Source organism: Tinamus guttatus, unplaced genomic scaffold, assembly GCF_059628265.1.
Source record: "Tinamus guttatus ecotype Peru unplaced genomic scaffold, ASM5962826v1 Tinamus_guttatus_pri_ptg000079l, whole genome shotgun sequence".
NCBI classification, from domain to species: domain Eukaryota; kingdom Metazoa; phylum Chordata; class Aves; order Tinamiformes; family Tinamidae; genus Tinamus; species Tinamus guttatus.
The window spans coordinates 5,940,986-5,956,590 of record NW_028288613.1 but is presented as its reverse complement, the minus strand read 5'-3'; the positions used below and the strand labels follow the sequence as shown (position 1 = coordinate 5,956,590).

At 40.3% G+C, this 15,605-nt stretch overlaps 1 protein-coding gene across 1 annotated transcript; it reads left to right on the top strand.

The window, feature by feature from the left end:
- Positions 1-8,440: 8,440 nt before the first annotated feature.
- Positions 8,441-14,032, top strand: KCNK18 (potassium two pore domain channel subfamily K member 18). The gene is made up of 3 exons (XM_010216599.2): positions 8,441-9,111; positions 9,850-9,996; positions 13,209-14,032. The coding sequence occupies exons 1-3, from the start codon at positions 8,895-8,897 to the stop codon at positions 14,030-14,032; spliced, it is 1,188 nt and encodes a 395-aa protein (XP_010214901.2). The 5' UTR covers positions 8,441-8,894.
- The last annotated feature ends 1,573 nt before the right edge of the window (positions 14,033-15,605 follow it).

Here is a 15,605-nt window from a genome sequence, read left to right as displayed (position 1 = left end):
AAAAAAAGGAATTGTGCTCTCATATCCATTAAATGGGGTTACATGAGTTTAAATGAAAGCAGAACATGGCTATTCGGCTATAAATTCTGCAACAAATCAACTATATAAAAACATTAAGTCAAATGCTTAATTGGTGTAAATGGCATATTTCTGCTATTAGTTTGGGAGTGCAAAGAACCTCACAGTCTCAAATTACTGAAAAAAAAATATAATACTTTTAGATGGGTGGAAAGGTCCAAACTCCAGAGGGTGCTTCCCAAACTAATTCACGCTTATTTACGTAAACAACTGACCACAAGGAAGGAGGGAGTTTCTCTGTATTGCTGAAATGACATCTCATCGAAGAGGGACCCGCTGTCCATTGGCATCCCTCTTCCAGGATGCTTGGGATGTTTGGATACAACTGGGTGGATAATGGAAATATCAGTTTGTGGCTAAAATAGGGGAAAAATGTGGTTTGGGCAGAACACTCTTCACTTGAAGCAAGTATGCAAATAAAAGAAAAATAAATGCCCAGTGGTCCTGGTCCTTGTAGGAAAAAAAAAAGTTTTCTTCTGTCCCACATTTCAGATTTCCAGCTAAAATACTCTTTGGCCTTCAGGCATATGTTCTTAAGTGTAGCCCATAGTTTGACTGATGCATTTATGCATTTTGCTACATGCATAATAAATGACTGCTGAAGAGAGGAACTGGGCAGTAATTGCCCATGAACAGGTAAAACATCCAAAGACTAGCTAGAAAATGTGAGCAACAAAGTGCACCTGAGCCTAAAATATGGCACTAAACTGCAACTGTATACAGAAGCAGAGAAGGATGAGGCAGGAATGCTCCTTTCTAAATATGATCCAGCAAAATCCCTAGAAATGTTTTTCAATCTCACAAGAGCGCAGCTACTGAGATGCTACCTCTGAGATGGTGTGAACTGCTTCTTTTTTTAAGAAGTCTTCGCTGAGATGGCCATAAAATTAAATATGAGTGTTCCTAACGAGGTGCGATAGTGAGACGCCAGGCTTGTGGCTCACCCCTCTTTCCTGTGTGTGGTATCCAGCACGTGCAGGAGCCTGGGAGAGAACCAGCTCTGCTCCTTGGCAATCCAAAGCCCCGGAGTGGTGGGACAGGAAAAGCAGCTGGGATCTGCCAGGAGGCAGGGCTGAGCCCCGGACCATGCCCACCTGGCTGATGGACCGTCTATATCACAAAGCCAATACGTTTACGCCAGAAATATTTTACAGGGGAGACCCGCACGCTGGCAGACGTTACTGAAAGAGCTACGCTGTGTTTATAAGCTTTACATGCAATCAAGAGCTGTGACCTGTTGAAATGAGATGATGGGGTTTGTGTCCTCCTTGTGTACTGCCCTGCTGAGCTATTTAGGCTGTGGTGCATCAGCCAAACATGGGGACAAGCTGGAATACTCTGATAGGGTCTCGGTTGGGGCAAGCATTTCATTCAGCAGCTGGAGGTGGTCTTCTAGCACAGTACTGAGTGCTGAGACCAGATCGTTCTCTCAGGGCCCTCTGGGAGCCATGAGGTTTGGAGGAGGGGCAGGAACAGAGTGGAGGAAGGATCCCTGGGATCTCTCCATGAGGATATGGTGATCCAGCTGGGTGAGAGTCCTGGCCTAATGGCCTAGAAATCCTGGGAGGTGGGATGTGACCCATGGTCACATATGCTTGCATAGTATCAGGCAGAGATGAGCAGTGGAGCAATAACCCCTTTAAGGCTGCATAAGAGGGCAGTACAAGGTTGGCCACTGCCTGTACATATTGCTTCACCAGCACACACACACACAAAACCCTAGGAAAAGGCAGCAATCTTCACAAGGCAGCCTGCGAAGAGTCTTCTCGTTCAGTGCTGAGGACTGCTGGAGCTCCAGTCTGCGTGGGTGCCTGCTTTCCAGGCAGACTTCTGGATTTGGACTTGGACGTATCCTTTCCTATCCATCTTTGTGTGAGAAACTGCTATGTTATTCCAAAAGCTGCTCTTCTCCTTCCAGTCAGAGCTGCCATACACTTTATGGGATGTAGAGGCACCTGAAGACCTTCTGCCTCTTCTCTACTCTGCACATGTAGGACCTTCCAGGGTTCATATGAAAATTGTGTTATAGTGTCCATACAGACTTCAACCAACTCATGATCCTCTTCTTTCTGAAGAAGTCTGAAGTCTGAAGAAGTCTGAAGATGTCTAAAAATCTTAATGTGACCCTGGGTATAACTGGTCCTTGGAGAATCTTTATAAAAATATCAAGTACACAACATGCAACCCCTCGTAGTCATATCCTGTGGGGAAAAAAAAAAAAAAAAAACCCTTGCCTCTTGGTCCAAGCTTGTGTCTAGCTATTGCTCTACAGCCCCACCTCTTAGAGCATGAAGCAAGTCTTTGACTTGCTGACATGCTTCAGACAATAACCGTCCCCGAATTTGTGTCTAGCCTGCAGTTAAGCTGCGTTTGCCACACAGCTCAAACTCCCAAGTGGCTCCGAGGAAGGCTTTGTTTGCTCGTTTTTATTGCTTTTCACATGCAGCCTGAGTGCTGGGGAGCGGTGGCGAGTGTCAGTGGTGATGAGCACCCTGAGTGTCAGGCAGTCTCAGAAAGAGCCCAGTGTCCTTGGGCAAAACGTAGCCTCTGTGAGACTGATGGGTTCATTACACACAGCATGTGGCAGGCCTTTTGCCTAGATGACCCACTCAGAGGTACATTTTTTTTTTTTTTTGAGAAAAGTGGGAAAAAAGACTTCATTCCACAAGTCCGTTTTAGTATGAAATTCCTCAGGAAAGATGGGCATGCAGTTCTCATTGCTACATTCCCTTCTAACACAAAGCATTTTGCAGAAGGCATTTTCATAATGCAGTCCTACCCATGAACCCAGCCAGGATCGCATCACCAAGGAATTGTGGCTTAAACTAATTAAACATGTGAAGCTAGACTTGATGATTATAGGGCTTGAAAGAGTGTTCCCCACTAAGATAGTTAAATGTTGTTTACTGAATTGCTAAATAGCACTCAGAAGTTGCTCCAATGACTTCTAAAAACATTTAAAGGGGCCACATTACAAGGTGTAAGCCAATTAATGATGTATTCACTGAAATGGATGGGCCAAGGTTTGAAAAGTTCATCTAGCCATCTCAGACCTGAAAGAAGTTTGAAGATAAGTGCCAACTCAATGATTTCTTGGGATATCCTTGTCTGTAAAGGCGTCTTCCACAGCTTGAATTCTTAGTGAGTGCTAGGATAATGGAATTAGAAAATATTGTAAGAATACTTCACACTAAATGGAAAGAGAAATTATTTAGACTATTGCTAGAAAAACTGGGGCTAAATAAAGCAATAGAGAATTTAGTCTGCTCTGGGACACTGACATAAATCCATATATGACCCAGGCACAGGTGCTCAGTTCCACAAAAAGTGTCCAGTTGTTGGTTTCATACAGAAGCCTGCTTTTAATTTATAAAGTGCTGTGGATGGCTGAGGGTGGAAAGAACTATGCAAAAAGTATAATTTTTATATTAATAATCCTTCAACCTGGAAGCAGCTCTTATATTTAAAAGCTAAATAAAGGAGCTTCTTCCAGGTTGAAGGATTATTAATATGTAGTGACTTAAATGTAATCAGTCTGTGACTCAAAACTGCCCATAAGTGTTCTGTTGGAAGGAATATATAGGTAAATTGGCAACGGTTTCAGGAGATAGTTTTACATTAGGATTTTACATGTTGAGAATGGAGAGGGCCTGTGCCACTCATAGAGACAATCTAGCACACTTGTTGGTGGGCATATATAGATAAAAGCTTGTTCCAGTATTCAAGGTTTTAGTATCCCCTCTTTTAAGCTGCTTACATATTTATGGTGCCACATTAATAGTAAGAAAGAATAAATATAATCCTCTTTTTTCCCAAGAAAAACAGGGTAGATTTGTCATCTTGAATCTTTAGTTTTTTGCCCACTAAATTGTGCAGAATTTCTTTCTTGATGTGAATCATGATGGCTAGCTTTTATGCAGCGTATAATCTCACATGTTCCAATGTTAATTAAATTCCAAAGAAGTAGTTTTCTGATCTCTCCACGGGGAGCTTGTTTGCCTTAAAATGAAACTACTGGGCTGAGATAGTCTCCACTATACTGGCATTACGTTCACTACATTAACTCAGTAAAGACTTTAGCATAAGACATGTAGCTGAACCTCAGTAATCCCTTTTGCTTATCTGGAAACCCAGGGCTCCTGCACAGTGTCTCATTTGCAGTGAGGTCTTATGCTGGTGACTCATTGCGATATTAACCTTTCCACTTGTTATAGCACCCTGAAGTGTTATCACATCACTCAAACGAGTCACACAAATAAATGAGCAATGGACACATTACTGTGCTATAACGGTGACCAGGCTTTGTTTGCCAAGCCTTCCCTGCACTAGTTAAGAATTGTTGCACTGTATCTGTCAGTATTTGATTTTACTTCCCCATGGCCCTTTAGGAAGGGGTTGAAGTCTCAAAAGGGAAGTCTAAGGTTAAGGGAGTGTTGGTCCATCAAGAAACAACTTCCCTTCTCAGTCACAAACAGAGTGTGCTCTTAGCACATAGCCCCAATAGCAGGAGAGGAAAATGGATAGAGAAAAGCCTGCCACAGTGCTCTAGCTTGTGAGAAACTTGGCCTCTGCCTCCACCAAACCTTCCATCGTGCTTGTGTCGCTGGCTTCTGTGAGCGACAGCAGATGAAGTACTGGGAGAGAGATGACATTACAGCTGCAAGTTCACAAGGAGGCAGCGTAGAAGGAATAATATTTTACCAGTTTTAGGTGCCAGAGGGGATAGCTCTGCTCCTTCTAGACCTTCCCCTCTGTTGCCTTGTGCTAGGGAAAGGCATGGGAGAAGAGGGATAAATGGTGTCTTTCCACTGAACCTATGATTTGAGGGTAGGGGAGAGTGGAAGAAGATTGGTGAGTAGATGGCGGTTTGCCCTGCTCTTCAGTCACCAGGAGAAAAACACTGAAGTATTTCAGGCTATGTGACCTGCTAGAAAAAGAGGAAGAGTAGGGACCAATATCCGAATATGGCTGCTCCCAGGCCATGGAGTTGGTAGGAAGAGCACTTGTTTCTGAGGAATGAAAGGATGGGACCACTTGCTTGCCTTTCCTGTGAATGAAAAATAAAATTTGAAATGCTCTTATTCAGGGTGAGTCCTGGACATCTTTGAATCCACTTAGCACTATATGCAGTGTCCAGATGCTCATCCTGAGTGCTTTCAAATATTCCCAGAGGTTACCAGCTCAAGCACTTTACTCAAGAGAAAGCCAAGACTTTCACAGGTGGATACAAAGCAAGATAAACCCTGGGGTATCCAATAGACTCTACCCAGCCAATTAGTGCATTTGCCTCTCCATTCCCAGCAGTATAAGGTGCAAAGAGAAAGAAGAAATAGGAGAAGGAATAGGAGCTATCAGGGAAAACTGAGGTAAAGATGAAGAGTCATAGTCATATCCAGGAAAACACTGCTGGGGTACAGAGGAGAAAAATAATTGCAGGATGCATGAAGAGGACATGTCACTTTTCCTGGCACATATGCTATGCACAAGTGCCATGTGTCTGTGCAGGGTCTGGGCCTGGCCCAGAATTGTTTTTTTACCCCATGATGGTCTAAAATCATCTAGAGATATGTCTCAAAAACCTAGGGATTCTTGAGGCTGTGAGGGATAGGAGATGCACGGGATGTACAGGGGGTAGGAGTCCTTTGAAAATGCCTGAAACCTCACTGACCCCTCTCCAGCCCTCCTCCACAAATAGGGTGCACCACCATCTTAGGACTATGCCTGGCAACTAAATTCAAGGAAGTTTACACAACTTTGAGCTCCTTTCTTAACACAACTACTGCTGCTACTTGTTTTTGTTCTTGCTGCTTGGGGCTGGTACTACATCTATGCAGAAGCACCCTTGGTTGCATGAGAAGCTATGTACCCCTCAGTGCATTTTGGAAATGATTTCCAGGAACAGATCACATCCTCTGTGATCCTTGTTAGCACCCCATCTTGAACTGAACACTTTGAATTCACATTGTGGTGAGGTACTGCTAAGCTGGGGTCTTAGTCCTTTACCAAATAACCTCATCAGAATCCATGCTGGGTGCAAGTAAAAGCACTAAATTTAGTCTGTTGACATTTTTATAAGGCACTTGTTCTCTTTCAAGTCACCCAAGTTTGTTCAAAAAAGGTAAAGATGTTACAGTGTTGGAATATTTGAAAGCAGCCTAAATTCAACAGTTTGATAGAACACATATAAAGAACAGGTCTTTTGACAGCACGTTAGATGACAAGATGCAGAAAGAGCTTTACTGATGACTGAAGAACTTCTCACTACACAAACAAAGGCCTTCTTGGGTGAACCTTTGTAATCAATCAGGCAAAGTATGAATTCTAATGTGTGTATATTGTACTGGAATAATTAAAACTTACAGCTGTGGCCACAAACTTTCCTTTCAAACACCACCTCCAGAGCACTCACATTTGCCATAATCAGAGAAATGGAAGCAAGGAAAAGTGCAGGTTTGCAGTCCATTAACATGAATAGGAAATGCACGCTGCAAAAAACCTCTCTCAGTACAAGCACCAATAACTCAATTTGGAATAACTTGTGGTTAGTGTGATTTGCTTTTAAGCAACTGTGTTCAAATATGTAATACAGCAATAGTGGGAAATGTTTTAGATTAAGCAAATAAAATAAAAATCATTTCTGAATATATTTTTATTCAATTTTCTCATTGTCACAAGCTCAGAGTCTGAGGTTGCAAATAGCTAAGCAGCTCTTGGGAGCTGCTAAATACTTTCCAGTCCTACCACATATAGGAGGAGGCTGAGAAGTTTTCAGAGCATTTTGGAGGAAAGCAGTTTATATACGAGAAGCAGACAACAAAATTTATGGGACAATTGTGTCAGAATTGCCATACAGGGCAGTGAAAATCATTTTTAGAATATGAATATACTGCAGCAGACCTAAGATCTGCTTGGCCAAGTGCCATATTTCCAATGGGCACCCTACAGAAGGACGTTCAGTGGGACAGAACAAACATATATCAGACCTCCCCCAGCACCTCCTCAGCTGCCAACTATTTTCTCTTCAGGGAACTTAGTCATAAACTGTTTCAATCCGCCTTCACCCCCTCCAGACTTCCCATACCTTAAATCATACTGCCTCGTGTGAATGTGCAGAACAACTGAGCCCAGCCCTGAGAACTCCATCACGGGCTTCCCTCCATGATTTATGCCCCTTTCTGTTCCTCTCTATCAACCATTTATTTTTTTCAGGTAAAGGCCTTTGCTCTTATGCCACTGTTTAATTTCCTGAAAAACAACAACAGCAAAAAAAAAAACATCAAAAAAGAAACCTTTGAAATTAAAAATAGTTGACTTTGTCAAAACTTCTTTAGAAATCCAAGTAAATTCCATCAACTTTTATATCACACTTACTCACTCGCTATAAAACACTTCAAGAGAAGTAAGCATTGTGCTGCTGGCATGGAGTGGCATGCTCCCTACAGTAATTTTATTCTTTTAGCCGCCCTTTTGATTTGTCTCCCTTATTCCCAAAGCAAGGATACTGAGTTTAAGTACATTATCTCTACATTTAATGTCTTAGGAAGTTTTGTTGCTTTTGACTAATTGTGAAAATTAGCTTTTTTCCTCCCTGTGTTTCAGGATACTAAAAAAAAAAAAAAAAAGAGAGAGAGAGAGAGAGACTGACTGCTATAAGAGGGTTTATAAATTTGCTGTTAAAAAGCACTATTAAGTCAAATAGGCAATTAAGCAGAAAAGTAGCAAGCACATAGGCTTATTTTTTTCTTAGGCCATAGAAGTCTCTTTTCTATAGTATACAGGCTGCCATATTAACAAACATAAGATATCTTGAGAGCCAATTTGCTTAGGGTTTGAACCAGAAGATATCAATATGATCTTCGTGGAATGGGTTTTCTTCATGCAATGGACATTTTAGCCGCGTCCAACAGTTGAATGAGGCTGTTTCCATTTTCAATTAAAGACTTCCTGGAGAAGGAATATTTAATAACACCTTCGGTAAAGTCTGACTCCACTTACTACCGCTATTAATACGGTAAAGGGCAGTAATACTGCTCATTGCTGTAAGTGTTTTAGATGGATGAAAGGGAAGTTTTAACGTTTTAAAGCCAGATGTAGTTCTCCAAAGATCACTAACCCTCAAAGGACTCCTTAAGTCCAAGTCAGTTCTTACTTACTAAGGTCAGAAGCAGTTTTGATTAAAGGGAAGACTTTAATCATGTGAGAAATACACTAAACTTTCTTGACTCCTTTTGAAAAAAAATCCTTTAAAATTGAAAAGAAACAAATAATATGTGGCAGAGACAAAGCTCAGGAAGAGAGAAGAATTGTTCTGTGCTATGCTGTGCCCTGAGGGAACAACAACCAGTGCCATACTCTCTTTTCGGCTAGTTTTAATTTTCCCTGTTCATTTCTGGAAGAACGCTGTATAGAAATCCTGTGCATTTTGCCTCCCGAGAGTTAGACATTTGTTTCTACTGTGTCATCAAGAAACTGTAGTTTAGAACAAACATGAATTGGCTCCAGTAGAAACCCACAGAAACTGGTCATCTGTGTGCATTACAGCACTCTCAGATCAATAGTAATTCAGGGACACAGAGTGGCGTATCATCAACTGAGAAATATTTTAAGGCTTGATTAGTTGTGTTCTTTTTTTTTTCTTTTTTCCCACCGGGACTGCAGTGCAATCTACACTTATAAAGATGTGGAATCTGAAAGCCTGAGGCAGAACAATCCTTGTTTGCACGGGAGAAGCTTCTCTAGGATGCGAAAGCTTTTACATCTTTGGCCTTTCTTCTAAAAGCTCTCTCTCTCTCATTAAAAAAAATATTGAATTTAGAATGGCATTAACATCACAGCCTCTGCAAGGTAAAAAGAGATGCAAAAAAATATTTTGGGCAGTCTTTCCTCATGCCTGCTTCATCCTGTCTCTTGTGATCTATGCTTTTCTTGGGGCGCTCATGTTCTCCCATATTGAAGGTAACCGGAAAGTCAATTCAAGTGAAGGATATAGGAATTTTCTGCAGGGTCTGTGGTCCATCTCCAAAAATTTATCAGGTATGTACAGAGAGTTAGTCATTGCTTTTCTTTTTGAATGAGATATTTGTCTTTCAAACACATTCATCAAAATAGTGACAGTTGAGCATGAAAACAAGATTTTCTCTGTGCTTAGTTAATGACTGATATTGTTTGCTTATCTCCCTTCACTGTGATTTTGTCTTTGCAAACTTTGTTGGTCCCCGCCTTCCTGCATAAAGATATTTTTCCTGAGATATCTGTGCTCTTTTTTTTTTTTTTTCCAAGTTAACTAAGATTATGAAGGAGATATTGAGATTTCTGTGGAAATTTCCCTCTGATTTCTGGGGGGCTGCATTTCCCCAAATGCCCCAATGGGGCACTTAGGCTCCACAGTCCTAGTGCCCCATTTGGTCTTTGGGTCAGAGAAAGACTAAAATCCTGGGGAGTGCAAAATGAAACATGAGATGAATATCCAATCTTGCTTCTCTGTCTTCCTTCTTGTCTGGCTTCTTTGTGCTTATTTTTATGTCATATTTTGACTTTATTGCAACACTGCTTGTTTACGCCTTGCTTGTTTATCCACCAAAGCCACCAGACACAGCTGATGTTTTCCAATGGGAGAAGGGGGATGAGGGTAAATATTTATATCTTCCAAAAGAACAGGAATAAATCATTAGCTGGGATAAACTGTCATTCCTGAAATAACAGACTTAGGCTGGCTGCTCCTTGACTGGTGGTCCGCAAGCATCAGCGTATCTCCTGTTGTTATTGTAACAGATAACATGACAGAAAATGAGGAGGTATTTAAGGAAAAGATCTATAATCTACTTGGCACATTTGAACACGAATGGTTCGTTGACCCAAAAAAGATTTGGAATTTCTTCGGCTCTCTCTTCTTTTGCTGCACAGTGTTCACAACTGTGGGTAAGTTTGGAGGTAAAGTGCTCCCTGCAGAATCAAGTGTCAGAACTGTTTGCTCTAACATGTTCCTTCCAGGGAAAATAAAATAAAATAAAATAAAATAAAATAAAATAAAATAAAATAAAATAAAATAAAATAAAATAAAATAAAATAAAATAAAATAAAATAAAATAAAATAAACCCAGCCCTAGCCTCCCTGCCCTTGCATTTTTTTCCTCAGTATCTGCAATGAGTCCACTAGGGGTTCTGTAAACACAGATTTTGCAGCTTGGTCACAGAAACAGGTCCAAATCTAGGTAACAGCAATAGCAAGTGTTAATTAGCTCTGTCATTACATGCATACTATAAACTAGGTCTAAATATGACATACACATATACATACAACTGTTTTATGGAACTCCAGTTTTCAAACAATCCTTATAAGTCCCAGACTTGTGGTTTAGACAGAATAATGTTTTCTTCCTTGAAAGAAGTAATTCATCAGGCATATATTGTTTCCAAATTGCTTCATGGTTGCTTATGTCTAACCTAGCTTTGCAAGTCTATGGCTTTATAATTAACCATGTTCACACTGTGGTTGAACAGTGGTGTTTAAATCTCACCTCTGAAATCTTTCGTTCTGTCTGTATATTTCAAAGAAGGAGCAAGCAAAACCAAGCAAAAACAACTGCTCAGGGTTTGGCTCTCTCCACTTTGCTAAATGCATATCTTTAACCTCATTTCCAATACTGCTTTTATTCTTTGGGCAATCTTCCTCAAATGTTGACAATCACAGGCATTGGCCATTGAAATACTTGATCAGAATTAAGCTGGAAGGGGAAAGAGTCCCACAGCATTGTATCCAACTGCAAAGACATTTCTCCACAGCACTGGGATATATTCAAGATCCTGGCGGAACCTTTCGCAGAACAGAAAGTGCACTTTAGAAAGAGTCCATTCTATGCAAGGGCATTGAACAGTGTGAGCGTTAAGATTTTAACATGAAGCATGTATAGAGCCTTGCTAAGTCAGAGCAGAGACTTAAACCTCAGCCTCTTATAAAATTGACCATCTTTGAACTCATTTTCCTGCAGGCCTCTGAGTACTGCTGGCTGTTGTCCAAGCAGACCTCCCTCAGTACTACACGCCAGAGTACTTCTGCTTTGTACAGATAATGACATACTTTTTACTTTACAGGTGCATTTGAATAGCTTAAGAGTTATGACACATATGGAGAAGCAGACTTGAACTCTCAGTGCAGTGAATATTTATTAGTACAAGCAGAAGTGCACTAGGAACAGGTGAAAGAGCACATTTATCAGAAAGCTTTTACTTTAGCAAACTGATGAAAATTCACATTACAGAAAACTTCTTGCCTAGATACGCTTGTCCTGTCATTGGGACGTGGGGATTTGCCACACAAATAAATAAATAAATAAATAAATAAATGAACCAATAGATAAAACACATTTATTACTAAATTGCCACTATTTTTGGTCTTCGTGATACTGTCTATTATGAAGGCTCCTTAAGAAATGTCTGGAATTGAGCTGAGTTTTGGAAACAGTTGGAAGCCTGGAATATTTGCTAAAAGGTGGATGCTTCCATTTGCTGGGTTTATTATTTGCAATATTAGGATTCTTAAACCACTTTAGGTGAGAGTCAACTTAGCTACGTTTAACTACCTGGAAGGAACAAGGCATCTATTCAGGAGATGCCAGACACCAGTTTCATAGTGTCTGCAGAGGTTGCCACTGGCTAGATTTCTGTATGGCTAAATCTAAGCTCAAGATGTGTTTTAACCTTGGGAACTGCACTAATGTGTGCAAATCAAGAAGAAAAGAAAATCAATCTGCACAATAATTCTAATAATTAATCTTTACTGATTGCTTCATCAGTAAGTATTAACACTCCCAATTGATCAGTAGGGAACAGAATGACAGGGAATAAACAGCCTGTCAGTGCATCACAGCCAGTTCCAGGCTGGGATTGAATACAAAACAAAGGCTACAGCAGCCTGTAGTGAAAATTAAGATGAATAACCCAAAACTGGGAAGCAAGACACACCACAGCATACAAGCTAATAATGTTACAGACTCAGTACATGTCCTGGAAGACCATCTAGAAACAGACAATGCTTTCGAAGGGAGAGAAGACATACTTTATGTCTCCTTGGAGGAGGATAAAAAGAATGGTTACTACATTTCAATGCAATTAATATTTCCATTGTGCTGGAAAAACACGAATTCACAATTTAAGTTTCATATCCAAGATGTTAAAGGAACGAAACATAAATAGTCAAATTGAATTTAGAGGAAGGGCACATTTTTTGCTACCATTTTGTGTTTCATAAAGATCATATAGCTAGTAATTCTTTCCTATTTGTTTCAACTGATATTTTCAACCTTTAGAACTCTAGAATAACCATGTTCCCTCCTTTGATGCTTTGTTTTTCTGTGTGCATATGACCGATTCTGAGGTCAGTACAGTTATAAAGTCAATATATCTGTCATTACAGCTAGAGCTGATGAACTAGAACCGATTTCAAATTGAATGATTAGTTTATCATTCATCACAAGCAGTTTTGGCAAAGAAATGAAGCTTGAGGATACAGATCTCTGTTCCAATTTGATCCACAGCACTGCCACAATTTGAGAATTCACACCATCACCCAGGTCTGAGCTCAGAGCTGCCCCCACAGAAATCCTTTGGTTGTAGTGTAAGATCTTGAACTCAACCTGACTTCTCTGCTGAGGGGTCCTGGGCTCTGTGACCTCTCCTGCTGTCTTACCTTGACCCACAAGACCTGATCAGGAAAACCTTCCTAATAACGACCTCCAGCAGGCCATGGCCACCACACTGGTCTTTGACTAGTCCAAATTTGGCTTCTCATGCAAACAGCCTGGCTACTCTCATCCCTAAATGGCCTCTTGCTGCAAGGCAGCAAAGTAAAACAACCAGTGCAGATACTTCAGGAAGGGTGAATTCAACAGGACCGGCAACCTCCAAGCTCCTAATGCTTAAAGAGGCAGGGTACTCTGAAAGCATCAACATTTTAGACTCAAAAGATTTAACACCTTCAAATCAAAACTAAAAAGAACACTATGCTATGGACTAAAATACCTCTTTAAAACTGACAACTGTAAAAAGCTCAGCTTGGGTCGTTATGTAATAAATCACAATATTATCTCTCTCTCCCTCTTTCCCTTCTCTTCTCTATTTTGTTTCTGTTCAAGGCTATGGTAATACCTATCCCATCACACGGACTGGGAAATACCTCTGTATGTTGTATGCTTTATTTGGAATTCCCCTGATGTTCTTGGTCCTGACAGACATGGGAGACATCCTTGCAACTGTCTTATCCAAGTGTTACAATGAATTCAGAAAACTGCAGTCAAAAATTCTAGCCTCTAAACTCTGTTCTGTATTTATGTGTAAAAAAGAGAGTGAAACTCAATCCAGAAGATCACTTTTGATGAAGTCTAAAGTAATCTTAAATGAACCCTTGAGTATTGTGGAAGTGCTGAAAAGTCAGTCAGCTCTTAAAAGGAAGCCAGTCCAATATCGTAATGCTGAAATTTTTGAAATGTTAATTGCCAGAGAAAAGGAATACACAAAACTATCAAGAACTAAAAGCATTGAGAGATGGAGTTCATGCCCTGAACTAGAGAGGGGAAAGACAATGACGAGTGTAATTGAGAATTTTGACAAAATAGGAAAAGAGTTAGAAAAATTCGATGTGCCCATTTTATTAATGGTGCTAGTTATCTTTGTGTACATCTCCTGCGCAGCTGCTATTCTTCCAAAATGGGAAACCAATCTGGATTTTCAGGAAGCCTTCTACTTCTGCTTTATCACCTTGACAACTATTGGGTTTGGAGATACACAACTGCAACATCCCAGGTTTTTCTTGTTTCTTTCCCTTTATATCATAATTGGCATGGAAATTGTTTTCATTGCTTTTAAGCTTGGCCAAGACCGCTTAATTGTTTTTTATAAAAAGGTGATTTCATTCTGTGGGGAGAAAAAGATTACACCAAAGAAGATATATCCAAAATAAGATGAGTCATTTCTCCCTAAGCGTTGGCGCCACTGCAGACAGATGAAGCTGTTACTGTGCATTTCCTCTCCAAGCCTTGGGCTTGCAAGAGGCATATTTTCCTGTGATTTCCTGTGAGAATCTGCTGTAAACTAGCTGAATACCTCAGCAGACACTGAATGTAGAAATCTCTGTGCAGTACTTTCCAAGAAGAGTCCCATATCATAAATATTAACAAGGATGGGACATGATAAAAGAGGAGCTCCACCTGCCAGTGGTCCCTAACATCTTTTTGCATCTCTGATTTTCCATAACCTTTCTGCATCCTCTCCCCAACACAGCCAGGTTAGGTTTTTCTCTTTCAGCCTTTGCCCAAACAAGACCCATTTCTGTCCTGCCACCAGGGCTGCAGGGACAGCTTCATTGTGACTGTCAGTAGTGAAGTGTGACCTCATTCAATTGTTTTGTGATTCATTGTCCAAGAGACTTAGAGAGAAGCACAGACCCAGCTGGGTTTCATGGAGTCCGGCTATAAATGTGCTCGTGAGGAGTTCTGCTCTTGGGAAGAACATATGGGGCAAGGCACTTGGAAAACCTGGAGCTGCACTACCACCATTGAACAAAGGCAGCATCTTTGTGGTTAAAAAAACATAATGGTTTGGGGATGCTAATCACAGGAATCCCCACTTCTCATCACAGTTTTTCTCTGCTTCACTTCTGTGAGTTCCTTGACCCACTTGGAGAAAGAAGCACACAATCTACCTCTTTCATGAGGAAGTTGTGAAGACCCTAAGGAGCACACTTGCGTGACTAATGCTGTTCTTCAAGATTTTATTCATATTATTCATAAAGTGAATCATGCTAACAATGATAGGTATTTTTTCTGTTAAAAGTGTATAATACTCCATATAAGCAATCACCAATTTTAATTAAGCTTCTACGTTACAGGCGTATACTGAATGTAAATGACAATTCTGGATAATAATGCATGCTTGGTCGTGACAGAATGTACATTATTTTTATTCAGACATTTGCTGTTTTGAACTTGAGATTTTCAAATTATTTACATGGAATCTTATCTCTGTTAAAATTCAGGTACATGGCAATTTATATTCTCTCATTATGGATTAACTGTTGAAAGTAATTGGTGATTAGTGCTGATGATATACAAAATACATAATGTGCAAACTGTATGGAGTGATAATATATAGGAAAGTGTTTTATAGGTTAATAATAAAGAACACAGCAGCTGGAAGGAACTCTGGTGAGCTTTTTAATGTTTTAATGCTTTTAATGCTGTGATTTTGGCTTCACTTCCAAAGTCCTTCCATTCAGACTGCTCTTGTATTACCTCATTTTTCATCTGTGCATCAGAATTTATCAGTATAGAACATTGGACCCGACCCAATATTCTCAGAAATCAATGAAAAGACTCGTATGATTTAGTGGGCTTTGGATCAGAACACTGCACTTTCTCAGGCTTTTCCCTTACGATATGCCTTAATGCTTCCAATGTCCAAAAACTGGTCTTTAAGTCACGGGACAGGCTGCTCAGTGAGATCGCATTTATGCATAAGAAATAATCTGGAATTTG